At 37.8% G+C, this 17,582-nt stretch overlaps 4 protein-coding genes across 6 annotated transcripts in view; all 4 read right to left on the bottom strand.

The window, feature by feature from the left end:
- Window positions 1–375: 375 nt before the first annotated feature.
- On the bottom strand, window positions 376–6,235 carry LOC112055460 (uncharacterized). Its single transcript, XM_024095584.2, has 3 exons — window positions 6,107–6,235; window positions 2,640–3,092; window positions 376–656 (listed from the first exon to the last, which is right to left on the bottom strand). The coding sequence occupies exons 1-3, from the start codon at window positions 6,192–6,194 to the stop codon at window positions 376–378; spliced, it is 822 nt and encodes a 273-aa protein (XP_023951352.2). The 5' UTR covers window positions 6,195–6,235.
- Window positions 6,236–9,310: 3,075 nt separating this feature from the next.
- Window positions 9,311–11,731, bottom strand: LOC112055462 (trypsin, alkaline C-like). Its single transcript, XM_052888286.1, has 4 exons — window positions 11,708–11,731; window positions 11,471–11,623; window positions 10,231–10,386; window positions 9,311–9,493 (listed from the first exon to the last, which is right to left on the bottom strand). Exons 1-4 carry the CDS (start codon window positions 11,729–11,731, stop codon window positions 9,317–9,319), a joined length of 510 nt encoding a protein of 169 aa, XP_052744246.1. The 3' UTR covers window positions 9,311–9,316.
- A 77-nt stretch (window positions 11,732–11,808) lies between these two features.
- LOC128199340 (achelase-1-like) lies at window positions 11,809–14,848 on the bottom strand. Its single transcript, XM_052888441.1, has 3 exons — window positions 14,757–14,848; window positions 13,440–13,614; window positions 11,809–12,274 (listed from the first exon to the last, which is right to left on the bottom strand). The coding sequence occupies exons 1-3, from the start codon at window positions 14,815–14,817 to the stop codon at window positions 11,989–11,991; spliced, it is 522 nt and encodes a 173-aa protein (XP_052744401.1). The 5' UTR covers window positions 14,818–14,848; the 3' UTR covers window positions 11,809–11,988.
- Window positions 14,849–16,628: 1,780 nt separating this feature from the next.
- The window catches only part of LOC112055455 (uncharacterized), a 31,879-nt gene continuing 30,925 nt past the window's right edge, over window positions 16,629–17,582 (bottom strand). For all 3 annotated transcript variants that reach the window (XM_052888436.1, XM_024095578.2, XM_024095577.2), the window contains one exon: window positions 16,629–17,558. In XM_052888436.1, the coding sequence (XP_052744396.1) occupies window positions 17,362–17,558 (197 nt within the window). In that variant the 3' untranslated portion in view covers window positions 16,629–17,361. The remainder of the gene's footprint in view (window positions 17,559–17,582) is intronic.

Here is a 17,582-nt window from a genome sequence, read left to right as displayed (position 1 = left end):
TTTGGTTACAGGTTGATTTGTTTATTAAGTTGTCCAGACAAATATCATAATAACTTTTGTACATCACTGGTTTTCTTATTATTTTAAATCCACTTTTGTAGCCTTCTGCTAAAATATTAAGTCAACTACCCTATTACGTATTATTTAATAATATGTAGATCTGGACCCTTGAAACTTGCTACCCTCCATAATGGAATCAGGTATTAAAATAAGATGCCCTCCAGTCAGATAGTCCGACGACATCACGAAGGTAGTAGGAAGTGGCTGGATGAGGAAGACGAAGGATCAGATATGGAGGCGCGCTCTCGGAAAGGCCTATGTCCAGCAGTGGACGGATACAGGCTGATGATTGAAATAAGAAAACAACAAATTGCATCATAAATCTTTATCATCTATGTTCAAATAAACATTCCCCGTGTAAACTATCTTACCAACGCCTAATATATTCCAATGTCCTTGATCGTTTTTGGTCACATTTGGTATCCTGAACCCGCAGGAATCCATGTGTAGAGTGTCTCTATCGTAAAACCTGTCAAATGTTGTCCGAGGGGCGTTTATTTCGCAACTTTCTAGATAATTTATCGGGTAAAGGAAACGTGGTTTGAATGTTTGGCCGGGTATTAGTTTTACCTTTGCTGTGTATGTTGCCAGTGGTTCTGAAATAAATATGGTAAATTAAAATTAACCTATAAACAGTAAGTAACTTAAAGAAACTATACCAAACCCGCACCACTCTCGACACCAAAGTACGATCGAAAAGCCTAGCCACATAACGCGACATCGTCAATAATCGGTAAGAGCGGACGAACTAATCACCCAGGGGAGGTTGTGCGATTGGTCGTCCCGTTGGTCTATTGTCGTACCCACTCCTAATACAGTCTTTCCCGACTAGTTGGAGGGGAATAGAAATATTGGTCATATTTAAAAAAATAATGATAATAATAAAAATAGTAACTGCAATTATTACCAGTCACTACTTACTATCAGCAAAGCCTACAACTTACTAATGGAATGTCATTTATAAAATATAAAAAAATATAAAAAAAAAAAAAAAAAAAAAAAAAAATATAAAATATGTTTATTTCAGGCCTTGACCCATAGTTGTTAGTGTACAAAAAAAAAGACAATAGCTTAAAATATATGTTAGTAAAATAAATACAGACCAAAAAAATAAAAAATAAAAAAAGAGAAATAATAACACTACATATTTAGGTATAATACTTACTTAAGATATCTGCCCCTACATACTGACACACCGGGCACACAGGTATGTGTGTGTATCCAGTGCCTCAGTATGGGACAGTCATACTTTTCGCTAATCACCCTCAGGAAGGTGTTAGTGCTCCCCCTCAACCTGCTCATCAGCGTTGCCGTTCGTTTCCGTATGACTGTAGAGAAGCTGTCAGTCCTTCCGTACGCAAACATTGCTGATGCACTACAGTACCGTGGGAGCCCCAACATCACCCTGAAGGCATTGTTGTATTGCACTCGGAGTGCATTGTATGTCTTCTGCGTATAGTTGACCCACAGGCTGCACGTGTATAGCGTCTGACAGAACGCCTTAAACAGTGTTACTTTTACGTCTACAGTAGACCGCGCGAACCTGCGAGCCAACATATTGCATCTGACAGCAATAGCTCTCCTTTCCCTTTCCATGTCCATGTCGTCGCACAAACCCTCAGTGACAATATGACCGAGGTATTTGAACTCCGACACCCTCTGAAGCTCGATTCCTCCCAATGTTACTGGTGGTACATTTTCTAATTTTCGCGAGCCCACCCGAAACACCAGAAGTTCGCTCTTCTTAACATTATACAGAAGGCCATGCTTCTGCGCATATCTCTCACAAATTGTCAGCAGCTTCCGGAGCGCCCTTACTGATGGACTCAACAACACCATGTCGTCAGCATAACTAATATTGTTAACACACTGCCCATCTATTGAGCAGCCGACGCCAGCGTTGCCGAGCTCTATAATTAGTTGGTTCATGTAGAGGTTGAAGAGTGTTGGAGACGATAATCCCCCCTGTCTCACTCCACACTCCAACCTGAACTCATCAGAAAGATCAAAGATCAAAGAGAATTTATGATCAATGAAAGATCAAAGATCAAAGAGAATTTATGATCAATAAAATTACATTACATTACATTACAATCAAGCTAATGTTAGTGTTAAGTATCACACCTCTCAGTACTGAGGAACCGGTGCAAGGAGGACCTATAAACAGGGTTGCTGCGTTGGTTTTCGCCGCTCAGGGCTGTCTGGATTCGTTCCTCTCTATGTTAAGTATTACTTTATCTAAAGTTAAAATATTTTATTCAACGAATCTAATTAACATCGCAGGTACTTACAACTTATTGAAAATCAAGGAGCATACATCTATAAGAAATTGCCAACTGAACGAGCCCAACATTTAGGGTACTGAAGGCTTTGAAAAGGCATATTTTTGTGCTACATTTTAGAGTTAATCGATCACGAATTTTAACAGTTAGGTACTTAGATTAGATTAGGGCGTTTCCGAATACGACATACAGATAGATATGGGGTTTTTGCTGTGACGTTTCTCTAGTTAACACATTAATATCCAAAACCAAAGTCGTCTGAAAGTAGAACAACTATGTAAACTATGTATGACTTACCCACTATTTCAATAGTTATGACTTGAAACAATTCATTCCAATCTCCATCATCGTTTTCATAATACGCGCTTAGCACCCAGTTGCCATGATCGTCTTCACCAAGCGGTCCGATAGAGAAATCATTATGTTTATAATAATCGTAAGAATCGTGACATTGATTTTCGTAATTAAAATTAATTATCTTTCGTTTTATTGTCGTGGCCATTATTGTTCTCATAACGCCATCGTAATATACTGTCATATTATTGCATAGATAGGCGTAATTTCGTGACTGTCCCATATAATGATCGATTATAACTCTGCTAATGTTGATGTTCAGTTTTGTGCTATCGCCGTTCGGATTGCTGAGGTAGTAATAAATGTCAGTGTTGTTAACAATCGGGGCAGATATAAAGATAATGTCTCCCAGTCCTGCTGATATGAGAAGTGGTCGCAGTTCTGTTTTGTTTGTATCTGTAAAGATCATAGATATTTTAATGACGAGGAAATCATCATCATCATCATCAATGGCAACCCATTTTGGGCTCACCACGCTGGCCCAATGCGCATTGCCAGATGCCAGACTTCGCACTCGTAGAGATTAAGAAAATTCCCAGATATGCAGGTTTTCTCACGATGTTTTTCCTTCACCGTTTGAGACACGTGATATTTAATTTCTTAAAACGCACATAACTTAAAAGTTGGAGGTGCATGCCCGGACCGGATCGATCCTCGGCTGGGCCGCTTGAAGTTTTCTTAATTGGTCCAGGTCTGGCTGGTGGGAAGCGTCGGCCGTGACTAGTTACCACCCTACGGGCAAAGACGTACTGCCAAGCGATTTAGCGTTCCGGTACGATGTTGTGTAGCTACCGAAATGGGTGTGGATTTTCATCCTACACCTAACAAGTTAGCCCGATTCCATCTTAGATTGCATCATCACTTATCATCAGGTGATAATGCAGTCAAAGACTACTCGTAATTAGTAAAGAATAAAAAAAAATCCGGTCAAGTGCGTGTCGAGCCATGCGCAGTGTAGGGTTCCGTAGATTAATTTAAATCCCTTCTGTAATGCACAAAAATACCGATAACGATACCCCACACTATGGGATAGATGGAGGGAGGGTGAAAAATTCATCCTCACTTTGCACATATGAGTTGTGGTCAAAAATGAACGTTATTTAAACAAATAATACCTAAATATCGTCTACAATGTCGAGTTGTGTGTTCAGGAAGTGTAAAAACTATATATTATAAAAACTATATATCGCGTCGAATGAAGCTGCTCACATAATTATCATCGAACTTCACTTTGGTAAGTTCGTTTGATTTTTAATAAATATATAATGGAATTAAAGACAAAATTGTGCATGTGTGTGCTCAGTGGTCTAGCCTATTATTCGTTATTCGGGTCACATTTTGCGGTGATTTTTTAGGGACGTAACCGATCTATAGTATAAAATTATCATTGTGTCCAATGATGAGGTACGAGTAAGTCATATCGTGCTGAAATTTTAGAAGAAGAAGAAGAAATACTTTATTGCACACAAAAATATAATTATAAATTGAAACATTAAAAACATAAATTAAACTTAGCATGCAAAGGCGGCCTTATTACTATATGTAATCTCTACCAGGCAGGCAACCCCTGACGAGAGAACTTGCGAAGAAAGAGCGGGAAGGTGCAATACATTATATGTAATTATATATATAAATAATTAATAAATATTTATATTATAATTTTAAATCAACGGTTAATAATCAGTTTGCTGTGATTATTTGAAATGAAAAGTTTGTATTTAAAAAAACATGTTATCTGTTAGGAGTGGGTGTGTACATAAGTCTCACGGGGAAAATAATTGGCATAAAAATTAAAATTGGCGTGAAATTAATATTGATGAAATCTTGTACGGATTGATAAATTTTGATCTGGCTTCGTTAGTGTTTTATTAAAGAAGGTAAAATGTTCTACGAGCACAAACATCGTGAAATATCGTAACAACTTATTAAACACATTTTTTTTGCGCAACATGACAAGAACTTTATCCAGTCAGTTCAGGTCATCATCATCATTCATCATCATCATCATCATCATCATCATCATCATACCAGCCGATGGACGTCCACTGCAGGACATAGGCCTTTTGTAGGGACTTCAAACATCGCGATCCTGAGTCGTCTGTTCCTATATCCAGCGAATCTCTACGACTCGCTTGATGTAGCTCAGGTCAGGATATAAATATTTTTTCGAATTTTTTTCGTATTTACCCCATTTTCGTAACAACTATATTTTTTTTTCATCTTGATGAAACGTCTTTTTTTTTAAATTTAATTTTCTACAGGTTAACCCTTGACTACAATCTCACCTGATGGTAAGTGATAATGCAATCTAAGATGGAAGCGGGCTAACTTGTTAGGAGTAGGATGACATTGTCGGTAGGGTGGTAACTAGCCTCGGCCGAAGCCTCCCACCAGCCAAACCTGGACCAATTAAAAGAACCTCAATTGGCCCAGCCGGGAATCGAACCCAGGACCTCCGTCTTATATATCCACTGCGCTACGGAGGCCGTCTTTGTCAGTAGGGTGGTAACTAGCCACGACCGAAGACTCCCACCAGCCAAATACTCAGCTTACGTAACGAAGGTACTTTAGTGAGTTTTATTCTTACCTTAGGTAATAACTAATATCCACTGGGTATGGAGGTAGGTGGGTATGTAAGTATCCTCTGCCTCCGATTCCAGAATGAGTGGGTTCGAATCCGGTCCGTGGCATGCACCTCCAACTTTTCAGTTGTGTGCATTTTAAGAAATTAAATATCACGTATCCAACGGTGAAGGAAAAACATCGTGAGAAAATCTGCATACCTACCAGAGAATTTTCTTAATAGGGATGATGACAGTTTTTTAAATTGTATATAAATTAAGAGTATGCTAATAGTAAAGCAATTTTATAAAAGGAACAGGGTATCTGCGATCATTACTTTCGGAGCTACAGGGATATATAGGGTCAGGTTTGCGGCGCTGCCGCGGATCCCTGAAAAACGCTCCATACAAAATGACACGAGTTAGTGACGTCGTTGGCTCGCTGATCATTAGATTTGTATGGGCGTTCAAACAAAATTACTAATGTCTTTGTTATTTGTGCGTTTATGTTTATAGTTCATATATTAAAAAATGTCACATTTAATGTAAGGAAGCTAAAACTGTATGAATTTTTATCTAAATACGATAAAAGATTTTTATTAGATGTTGGAATTTTATAATCTTATTTATTTTACAAATATCCAGTCAATCTTTGCTTTTTATGTATAAATTAGTTTACATTGGCCTTATTTATCCGAATTTATTATAAAAATCAATATATTCCAACGTAGTCATCATCCCCATTCTCTGCGTGTGTGAAGTCTGCCAATCCGCATTGGGCCAGCGTGGTGGAGACTCGAGCTCAGCAGTGGACCGAATATCGGTTGATATTGATGATGCTTCCCTTACCTGTCATATCCGGTATTTTATTGGCCACTATCGCACACACTAGTATGACGGTATTTAAACAGGTGATATATCTATAACACGGCTTCATATCTTCAGCGTCAAACACCGACTGAAATTAACAAAAGAACATCACTATCAGTAACTGGTTTTATTATCTGTTGTCATGCATTTGGGTGATATTCAGCGAATAGGTAACTAACTATGTTATTTAGTCCGCGACATCGTACATACACGTGAAATTACCTTTATCCCAAATCTAGCGGGAACCATAATTTTTTTAGGGATAAAATTAGGTTATATATTGCTCCATAACCCCTCTATCTTTCAGTAAAAGTCCCTTTATAATCGGCTCAGCCGTTTCAGAGATTTGCCAGGACTAACAGACAGATAGACACAAAAAAGGGAATGCCCATCTCCGGCCCATAACCACCCGGCAATTTACTTCTAATCTTGATAATTCTACTTTATTAAGGAAATCTGTTTTAATAATTAGTCTGAGTAGGCAAAAAAAAGTATAGTATCTACTTCATTATCATCATTAATCTATATTCGGCTCATTACTGAGCACAAGTCTTCTCTCAGAATAAGAGGGGTTAGGCTTAGTCCACCACGCTGGCCAATGCTGCTTTTCCTTCAACGTTTGATACACGTGATATTTAATTTCTTAAAATGCACACAACTGAAAAGTTGGAGGTGAATGCTTCGAACTGGATTCGAACCTACGCCCTCCGATTAGTAGGCAGAGGTCATATCCACTGGGCTATCATGTCACTGGTATCTACTTCAGTAAGATAAAATACATAAAGAATACACCATTTGCTTCAGTCATTTCATCAGCCACTCTAAGTGAAGTAGGTACTCTAGGTACAATCAAATTACTTAGAAACAATGTTGTAAACGTATATAAAATCTTTCAGTGGATCCAATAACAAATATTACCAAAAAAATATTTCAAAATACATGTAAAAGTCCTGTCAAATTGATTGTCATGAACATAATGCGTCAAATCGGATATGACTATAAAGCTCAGAGGTACTTATAGTCTCAATAGCTTTTTTTATTCTTTTAGCCATTGACTACAATTTCACAAGCTGTCCTATTCACTATTTTGATCTTCATTATTAACCTATTGAAATAAACATCAATTGAGAAATGTCATCTACCTACTCTACTGTCATCTACTGTATGATATCCACCAGTAGGCACCGGGTGACCTTTGTTACATAGAATCTCAATTTCCAAGCATACGTCAAAGATAGTGAATTAGTCTGCTCATGGTAAATGATGATGAAATCTAAGATGGAAGCGGGCTAACTTATTAGGAGAAGGATGAAAATCCACAGCCATTTCGGTTTCAGCACATCGTACTGGAACGCTAAATCACTTGGCGGTACGTATTTGTAGATATTTTGTAATATTTTTTAATTTTTAGAATTAAGATATATATTGTAGTTAGATAACATGAACTATGTATTATATTTTTTAAATATTGTAAGCGTTGTGAAGATCTGTAATAAGTTGAACATTCACCATTGGGCACAACGTATGTAATCAATATGTATAGACAATACAATGTTCTGCGGTTGGTCTCCCTAAATAAATAAATAAATAGGGTGGAATCTAGCCACGGCTGAAGCCTCCCACCAGCCAAAAAACTAAACGGTAAAAGGGGAACCTATCGCCGAGAGGTCGTGGTTCGATCCTTGCCCGATGGACTATTGTCGTACCAACTCCTAACACAGCCTTTTCCGACTAGTCATCATCATCAACAGCCGATGGACGTCCACTGCTGGATATAGGCCTCTTGGATGGACTTCCAAACACAGCGGTCTCGAGCCGCCAGCATCCAGCGGCTCCCTGCAACCCACTTGATGTCTTCGGTCCACCTAGTGCAACCAACACTGCGATTTCCGGTGCGAGATCGCCATTCCAGCACCTTCAGAGAATGGATATATTTATCAAATTCAAGACATTTACCTATTACAAGTTTTCTTTTTTTTAAAGAAGAATGAAATGGTAGAATTCTTCATACTCGTAGCTTTAAAGGGAATAATAACACAAAACATAGATCCATTAAACGAGGAAATACGTAGAGAATTAATCACCAATTTAGGTACGTATTGGAATTCAGAAGTTTCTACTTTGCGGACTGCGGAAATCACCTATGTTTTACATTAATTTTAGAGGTGGGAATCGAATCCAGGACTTCTCTATTGAAAAGATAAATGCACTTACCTCTCAGACTTAATCACAATAGATCACAAATGAAGGCTTGTAATATATGGAAAACATAATAATTATCTACGTATTTCATTTATGCACTCATTCTGCGGAATACGTTTTTAATTTTCATTGCTTAGTTTTTAGCGTATCAATTCTGCATTTACTAAATAATAGTCTTATTAGTTGTTATTAGGACTGAACGTATAGTTTAGTTTTTCATTAGATCAGTTTTAGTTCAATTTATTTCGGTAATGCGGCAATGGCGAGATAGACCGAATCGTATTTTAGACGATGCCGATAGCTTATCGAATGTTGGCCGATAATACAATCTAATATAAATACATCAGTCGGTGTGAGGTGTAACCCGTATACGTTATATATTAATTGCATACCTACACACAAACCGACAGTGTAAAAATCAGGAAATATACTATTTTAATGGCGAGCGCTTAAAAGAGGGAAAAAGAGTGGAATTTTGTTTTCACAAATCCCTCGGTAACCATGGATTTTTCCGGGATGAAGTAGCCTATGTGTTAATCCAGAGTAAAATCTATTTCCATTCCAAATTACATCCAAATCGGTTCAGTAGTTGCGGCGTTAAAGACTAACAAACGCCCAAACAAACATCCATACAAACTTTCGCGTTTATAATATTAGTAGGATTAGTAGGATTTTTAAAACTGTTACTCTAACAAAATTGAGCGAATGATATTTATTTTAAGGGTTCCGTTTTTGTACTACGTACGTTCGGAACCCTAAAAATTAAGGACTTTTGAAGCTGTTACTCTATAAATGAAGGATTTCATCCAGGAAAAATCCATGGTTCCCGAGGGATTTGTGAAAAAAATTTCAGGCGCGCGTCCGCTAGTTCGTTCATAAATCATATTTACATTGATTTACACGCGGACGAAATCGCGGGCGTCGGCTAGTATTAAAATAAAACGAAGCATTATTATTAATCTTTTATTTTAAGACATGGCATCCACCCTACTCTTCAATCTTTAGTATATTAATTGTATCTGCAGTAGCAGTTGCTTCTATCCAGCGAGAGTAACTGGAGACCCTCGTGTTGAGGTCGGGGAACAGGGGGTCCGCGCAACTCCGTGACCACGAGTGGACCCCCACCACCACGCCGTTATGCAGAAGAGGCCCGCCGTTGTCGCCCTAGGGACATTTTATATATTACAATTTGGATCGAGGAAGTAGTTGTAGCTTGTCCAGAAGAATGAACTGAATGAAATGAATGAACTTTATAAAATTAAATCTACAATCTCACTTAATCCCCGAAAAAAATACAAAAAATATTTTTAACAAAAAAAATTAACCGACTTCGAATGAAATCACAAAAATAAACTAAACGAAATTATGCGGTAACAAATATAACAAAAAAAAACATACGCGTCGCGCCGGCGAAGTCGGTTAAAAAGCTGCTGAGTTTTCAAAACAACAATCTATTTTTTTCTCTGGTTAAGCGTGCGCCTAAAAGTTGGAAACATTCTACGTAGGTTAAATTACTGTCATATTTATTTCAAGCAAACATTTTTGTTTCTTTTGAAATTTTTAACTTTCATTTGCCCAACTAATGTTGATACCCCTCCAAGGCACGCTACTGACTTTTGTTTACACCTGACATTCTTAGATCTACCCAGCAAGTGCAAAACATAGCAGTGCCAACCAGGTCAACACCCTTAGTGAACCCTACCAGACGAAATAGAACCCTCTTTCATACAACTTCTCGGTTATACGTGACTTTTCTAATTGTCAGGGTTATAGGGGTCGACCTGACCTATCTTAGAATCCTTTGTCACGTAGAAAGGCGTGAGTGAAATAGGAAGTTATGTAATGGCGGTGGTTGAGTGGTTAATAAAATCAATATTTTATATTCAATCACGGATACTCACTAAACACTGTCCCCGAATGCCAACGTCAAGGAATCCGGCGCACAACATGGAGTCCGCCACTGTTACGTTTAACGCGTCGTACCGCTCGACGCACGTCTGCTGGTCGTTCACCCACACCTGCACGTGGCGAAGGTCTGGAGAGGATGGACCTGACGCCTGAAATGTATCTTTATCAACCCACATTCGGCTCACTGCTCAACTCGAGTCTCCTCTCAGAATCAGAGGGGTTAGGGCAATAATCCACCACGGTGGCCCAATGTCGATTGGCCAATTGGGATAAAATATAGCCTATGTGTTAATCCAGAGTAAAATCTATTTCCATTCCAAATTTCAGCCAAATCGCTTCAGTAGCCGCAGCGTAAAAAAGGAACAAACACACTTTCACACTTACACAAACTTTCGCCTTTATAATATTAGTGTGACTCAGGGAAAGTGTAGATTCCCAACAGTGTAAGAATTTTTCAAACCGGTTCAGTATTTTGAGAGCCTATTCAATACAAAGATAATGTTTATCAAGATTTTTTCAAAACCTAGGGGTTAAAAAATGGTTGAAATTTTTTTTTAATAATTCGTTCACATTTTAAGGTGTCTTTTTGTAAAATTATGAGTGGACTATTTATTATATATAAAACATGCAAAAATATTATCAAATAGGGGTTGAGAGATAACATTAAGTTTAACGGACGAAGTCGCGGGCGTCCGCTAGTATTAATTAGATATGTACTAAAAACAGTAGCACCCCAGCCAATCGCCACGACTTGATCATTGAAGCTCAGTCTATAACCGCCGCCAGGCTGCACGCTTTCAGAAGGCTATATTGACGACAGTGCGCAGGATCGCTACGTCATTGACCCTCGTGGTGGTAGAGTACCTTATACCTACTCCATTCTCCATTCTAGCTAGGGCTCGCCTTGTAGCTCGGCACCGACCACCGTGCTCTTCCAAACAATCATAAAACACTGCAGCGACTCTAAAGAATTATAGAACGAGTATAAAAATTGTACTAACAACAGTAGGACCCCAGCAAATCGCCACGAGATCATTAAGGCTTAGTCTATAGGCGTGGTAGATTACCTACCTTATACCTACTCCATTCTCTATTCAGAGGAAGTTATCCTTCCATTTATAAAGCCCTAGGGTTCGCCTTGTAGCTCGGCACCGACCACCGTGCTCTTCCAAACAATCATAAAACACTGCAGCGTCTATAGAATTATAGAACGAGTATAAAAATTGTACTAACAACAGTAGCACCCCAGCCAATCGCCACGACTTGATCATTAAGGCTCAGTCTATACGCGCCGCCAGCGATGTATGCAGGTTGTACGCTTGCACTGAAGGCTATATTGACGGCAGTGCGCAGGATCGCTACGTCATTGACCCTCGTGGTGGTACTCTACCTTATACCTACTCCATTCTCCATTCAGAGGAAGTTATATTTCCATTTACAGAGCCCTAGGGCTCGCCATGTAGCACTGACCAACGTGCTTTTCCAAACAATCATAAAACACTGCAGCGGCTCTAAAGAATTATAGAACGAGTATAAAAATTGTACTAACAACAGTAGGACCCCAGCAAATCGCCACGAGATCATTAAGGCTTAGTCTATAGGCGTGGTAGATTACCTACCTTATACCTACTCCATTCTCTATTCAGAGGAAGTTATCCTTCCATTTATAAAGCCCTAGGGTTCGCCTTGTAGCTCGGCACCGACCACCGTGCTCTTCCAAACAATCATAAAACACTGCAGCGTCTATAGAATTATAGAACGAGTATAAAAATTGTACTAACAACAGTAGCACCCCAGCCAATCGCCATGACTTGATCATTGAGGCTTAGTCTATACGCGCCGCCAGCGATGTACGCAGGCTGCACGCTTGCACTGAAGGCTATATTGACAGCAGTGCGCAGGATCGCTACATCGTTAACCCTCGTGGTGGTAGAGTACTCATCGTGAGTGGTGATGGCAGAGATGATGTGCTGCAAACCTCCGGTTATAGAGGACGTCGAGCCCACTCTCGCTCGCCATGTCGATGGTGGGGTAATCCTGAAAATTAGAAGTTAGAACAGTTGAATATATATTTATTCATTCATACGTTCATTCATTCATTCATCCTTAATCCTTATAAAACATTGTTTCTGGAAAAGTAAAAAGATTAGACTTAACTCTTAGTTAATGGGGTAATCCTGTAATGTACGGTCATGGTTTTTGGAAATCCTTATAAAGCATTGTCTCTGGCAAACTAAAAAGTTTAGACTTAACTTAACTCTCAGTAAAGAAAGGCAGATGGGGTAATCCTGGAAATTATAATAGATGAGCCTCTCTCATGGTCATGGTTTTTGGAAATCTTTTTAAAAGACATTTATTTTTCTAGGCGTGGACTTTCGACTCTTTACAAGTATATTCAACTCATACTTCGCAGGAACGCTAAATCACTTGTAGTGTAATTAGTAATTAAGTTACTATAGTCACTTAGCCAATATAGAAAAGAAAACGTATCTAATTTAGTATTCGTCCGATTTTCGTTCTTTTTCAGGGTCTTATTATATCACAGGATACAAAAGGTTTTTCATTGTATGCACATGCTTATTATCTAGTATTTACAAGATTGGTATGTTTTAAAATCGATTTTCATTCCGTGAAATGAGTTGTGAGAAAGGCATGTTAAAAGTTAGATGCTAAATTTTCTTTGGGTATTAATATAGCTTTAATATTATAAAACGCAGAAGTGTTTAGTGTTTGGTTAAATGCGTTTTAATATTCTTTCATTTTATTTTATCGGTTCGAATTAAAAAAATATTTTCGTGTAGGATAGTTCGTTTATGGAGGAAGGATATAGACTAATTCGTGCAGAACAAACGGAGATATAAAAATATTCCTTTTGTAAACTAAAAGTAGTAAAAGCGTGGTTACACGAACAAAGTCGTGGCCGTCCGCTAGTGTATTTATAAAGTACTAGCGGACGCCCGCGACTTCGTCCGCGTGGAATTCAGTTTTTCCCAAATCCCGCCGAAACCATGGATTTTTCCGGGATGAAAAGTAGCCTATGTGTTAATCAGAGTAAAATCTATTTCCATTCCAAATTTCAGCAAAATCGCTTCAGTAGCCGCAGCGTAAAGGGGGAACAAACACTTACACACTTTCACACTTACATACAAACTTTCGCCTTTATAATATTAGTGTGATAGTTTGATGTGATGTCAGTACTCACTGGTTATTGATGAAAAAACAAGATGCTGCAGACAGGATCGCTGAATTGGTGAGTATGGTACCGCCGCAGACCTGCTCGAAGTTCGTCGCAGTCGCTTCTTGGTTATAGAGGAGAGATGTCGCGAAGGGGTATTGTGTTATATCTGCTATTTGACCGCCGGCTATTCTTGATTGTGCTATACAATATAATTAATAGCATATAAATAAAACCGTTCTATCGCCCGCTGTGTGACTCTGAGCCTTCTTATGAGGCCCATAGTTAGCGACCAAGTCTCAGCGATGGAACGAGCTATGCTAAAATCTGCGTGATTGATTCAGAAATGAGTAGATCCGCAGAAAAACCAGCTATGCTAGGAGTATCGTGATGTTTGGAAGTACTTACAAAAGGCTTATGTCCTGCAGTGGACGTCCATCGGCTGATATTACGATGTTGATGATGATGTAATGGATTCGTGCACGAAGATATATAAACAGCAAAGAAAACTCGTTTGGTTTATGGGAGCCCCCTTAAATATGTATCTTATTATGTTTTCTAGTATTTGTTGTTACAGCGGCAACAGAAATACATTATATGTGATTATTTCAACTATCACGGTGATAGCCTGACAGACGAACGGATGGACAGCAGAATCTTAATAAATAGGGTCACGTTTTAATACCCTTGGGGTGCGGAACCCTAATAAAATTTTAAGTGCCTATCTGTGATTTTAAATGAATTATCTTATCAAGTGCTTATTTGGGGGCACGGCAGAGCTCTCGTAAGTCGAGCAAAAAAAAGCGGCACGACCGTATTACTTACTTTTCTCGAAGCAATTGAAGTCATTTTGTACATAATTGTGCAATTTTCGCCCCCTATATCTTTGTTGAGGATGAAACAACTTATTTATGAAGAACAACATCGACAGACAGATCTTGATCACGTGACCAGCTATCGATAGCAAATGTCATTCCCATACATTTTTCTAGTTTTCGAAGCGTTTGCGATCGTAGAAAGAGAATCGACTTGCCACTTGGCTACAGAGGCAGGTTCGAGTCGAGATTATTTATTTAATGAAAGATTTTTGTAAAAATGTTCCTCTCAAAGTTGGGAAATTGGTGGTGTTACACCCGAGTGCTTCGAGGGAGTAACACCACCAATTTGCCCGTCAATCCGCTTTGAAACATCGTGGTGGGTATTAACTATATCATCGTGGTGGGTATTAACTATACCATCGTCCTTCTACAAGGAAGAAGGCTGCCTTGTTATTCTATTGAAATAGGAATTAACAATTATGTTGATAACAAAATAAAATATTATGTAACACTTAATAATACATACCATTAATGTTTTTAATAACACAAATAATAATTGCAAAGACAATTAACATTTTCGTTGTCATGATTGAAATAGGGTCAAGTCGGTACTAATTAATAAAGAAATCTATATCTTTGAAATCGTTTTTATCTGGTAATTAGAAGTTTATCGTTATACTGGTTCGTCCCCTGTTTCTACCTCCATGTAAATATTAAATAGTTACTATTGAAAAACCCCGACTTCGTTCACGTGAATCTATACTAAAATTATAAATCTGAAGAGTTTGTTTGTTTATGTGTTTGATTGAATGTGCTAATCTCAGGAACTACTGGTCCGATTTGAAAAATTCTTTCAGTGTTAGATAGCCGATTTATCGAGGAAGGCGATAGGCTATACATTATCCCCGTATTCCTACGGGAACGGGAATAACGCGGGTAAAACCGCGCAGCGTCAGCTAGTACACTATACTTCTCTTGCGCAGCTAGAAAGACTTTAAAATAAAGAGGTCGTGGATTCCATTCCCATTTATGTTCAATTTAGAATTTTCATTATTAATAACTCATATTCGGCATGTGATGATGTAATCTATGGTGAAAGCGGGGTAACATGTTAGGAGTGGGATGAAATCCACACCCCTTTCGGTTTCTACGCAATTTTCACGGAAACGGGAACTACGCGGGTTAAACGGGGTCTCTACATTTATCTAATTATATTTTCAACTTATAGAAACAGTTTATATTGTTTTAATAATTATAATTATGTATCTACCTATCTACTTATAGATCTCTATCATAACGATTCAATGACAATTATTTACCAGAAAGCCGCTATACCTACTTATAAAGATTGTGGCCCAAACGTCTAATTATCTAATATTTGATCAGAATTTCAGATAATTAATAATTATTCGAAGATATTAGATACACAACTGTGAAATTGTATAGTTCAGTGGTTCCAAAAGTGGATTTGCTCCGACCCACCAAACAAACAACACCACCAAACAAATAACAAAAACGGACTAAGTCGGGATCCGCATCTTCAGCGTCTCAAAAAGGGGTACAAAGTAACGGTCAGATTATTTGGTCTTTGTCGATGGGGAAAAAAAATCGGCGACAAACTTATTTTTTATATTATATTCTTAAAATTAGATATCACTATATGGCGTAAATTTTTGTCTGTGTTTATTCACTATTATATTATTTTTTATTGAATAAAAAATATCATTGTCTTAACACAGACAATATTATATATATATATATAAGATATTTTTTATTCTAAAATGGACTCTCTACTTTTAACGTTAGAACAGGTTTTACCACGATTTGGGCGAGCGGTGACAGCATCTCATAACTGTACTTTGACATTTGGCGCGTGAGCTGCCAATTCGTTATAATGTCGTCATCACTGACAACAATAAATAATTATTGTAATTAAATAATTTTAGTTATAGTTAGTCTATGGTTGTCCGGCTCTTACTTCAATCGATCGATTAATCTTATGTGTCCGGTACTCAAGACCCATCCTTGGGTCGCGACCCACACTTTGGGAACTCCTGATGTAGTTTATAGTTATAGCAAGTGGATCTCTCAACAATTCTCAAGTTATTTTAACCCAGGAAGTCGGTAAATCGGCAGAGATACTGCGAGCATAGCTCGTTCCATCGCGCTCTGAGAGACTGAGCCATTTTTCAGATATGCCCGACCACCGATAGACAAATTTTCAATCATTACTTCATTGTAATCGGCTTAGCGCGAAAAGTTAATAGACAGACGACATACAGTCTATATTTGCATTTATAATATTAGCATGGATTTGATTTCAATTTACTTATTGAAAGTTAAAATAATAGGCAACAAGTAGGTAGGTAAATGAAAATTAAAACTTTCTTTTAACAACAGTTTTATTATGAAAAAATAAAAATAATAAACAGCATACAAATAAAAAAAAAAACAATGTAGTCTGATGAAGACTTTATATTACAAATATATTTATTTAGGAAATTTAAAGAATATAAATAGATATGAAAAACTTAGTTAACAATTTATTAAGTTTATTAAGTACATAAAATTAACATTGTCTAACACCCAGATTATATTCCAAAATTTAATACTGGCAAAATGCACCTATAAAACAATGCTCAAAGTACTCTGTGAATATAACTTTAAGATTAGAACTCATTAGAGCCATCCAGCACCAACGTCATCTCGTTATTCAATAGTTGCGAGCGAAGCGATTCATTGACGCTTTAAGGTCTGTTTATATACAGACATTTAGCGTGCCAGACACGTGCCGTGGCAGACAAAAAAATATTCTTCTATACAGTGTTTATTAACGTATTTATATCTATCGTAACGCAGCCGGTCAGTATTCACGAAAAGAATATTTTGCCTGTGCGGTTCACGTCTGTAGAGTCCTTTTTTTTTTTTGAAAATGAAAATGAAAACGGACCTTTAGAGTTGATTGCGATTGTAGTGAGCGTATGTCCATAGAAGTCTACACGAGTATAAAGAAAAATAAAATAAAGTTGATGGCTCTAATGACTTAAAAATGTTATTAAACTATGCTTGCTTCTTTAAATCGTGACATTTGCCGGAAATAAATTTTCGAATAATACCAAAAGAAACAGTAACTAAGCAGCTACAGCAGTGTTCTTGCTTGGATCGTTAGCATTCTCTTCAACCTTCTTCTTCGTAAAGCTATTCCTGATAGCACTGGCTCGTGCATACGTCCACTCTCTGTTCTTCTTGGGTCCGATAAAACTAGCCAGCAGGATCATACACATACCGATGGACATCACGATTATCCATGCTCCTGGCACGCGGAATTCTGGAAAAGAGAAATAACAAACTT

The sequence above is a fragment of the Bicyclus anynana genome, chromosome 22 (genome assembly GCF_947172395.1).
Source record: "Bicyclus anynana chromosome 22, ilBicAnyn1.1, whole genome shotgun sequence".
In the NCBI taxonomy this organism is placed as follows: domain Eukaryota; kingdom Metazoa; phylum Arthropoda; class Insecta; order Lepidoptera; family Nymphalidae; genus Bicyclus; species Bicyclus anynana.
The sequence above is the reverse complement of the archived record's forward strand: the minus strand, read 5'-3'. Positions and strand labels throughout refer to the sequence as shown.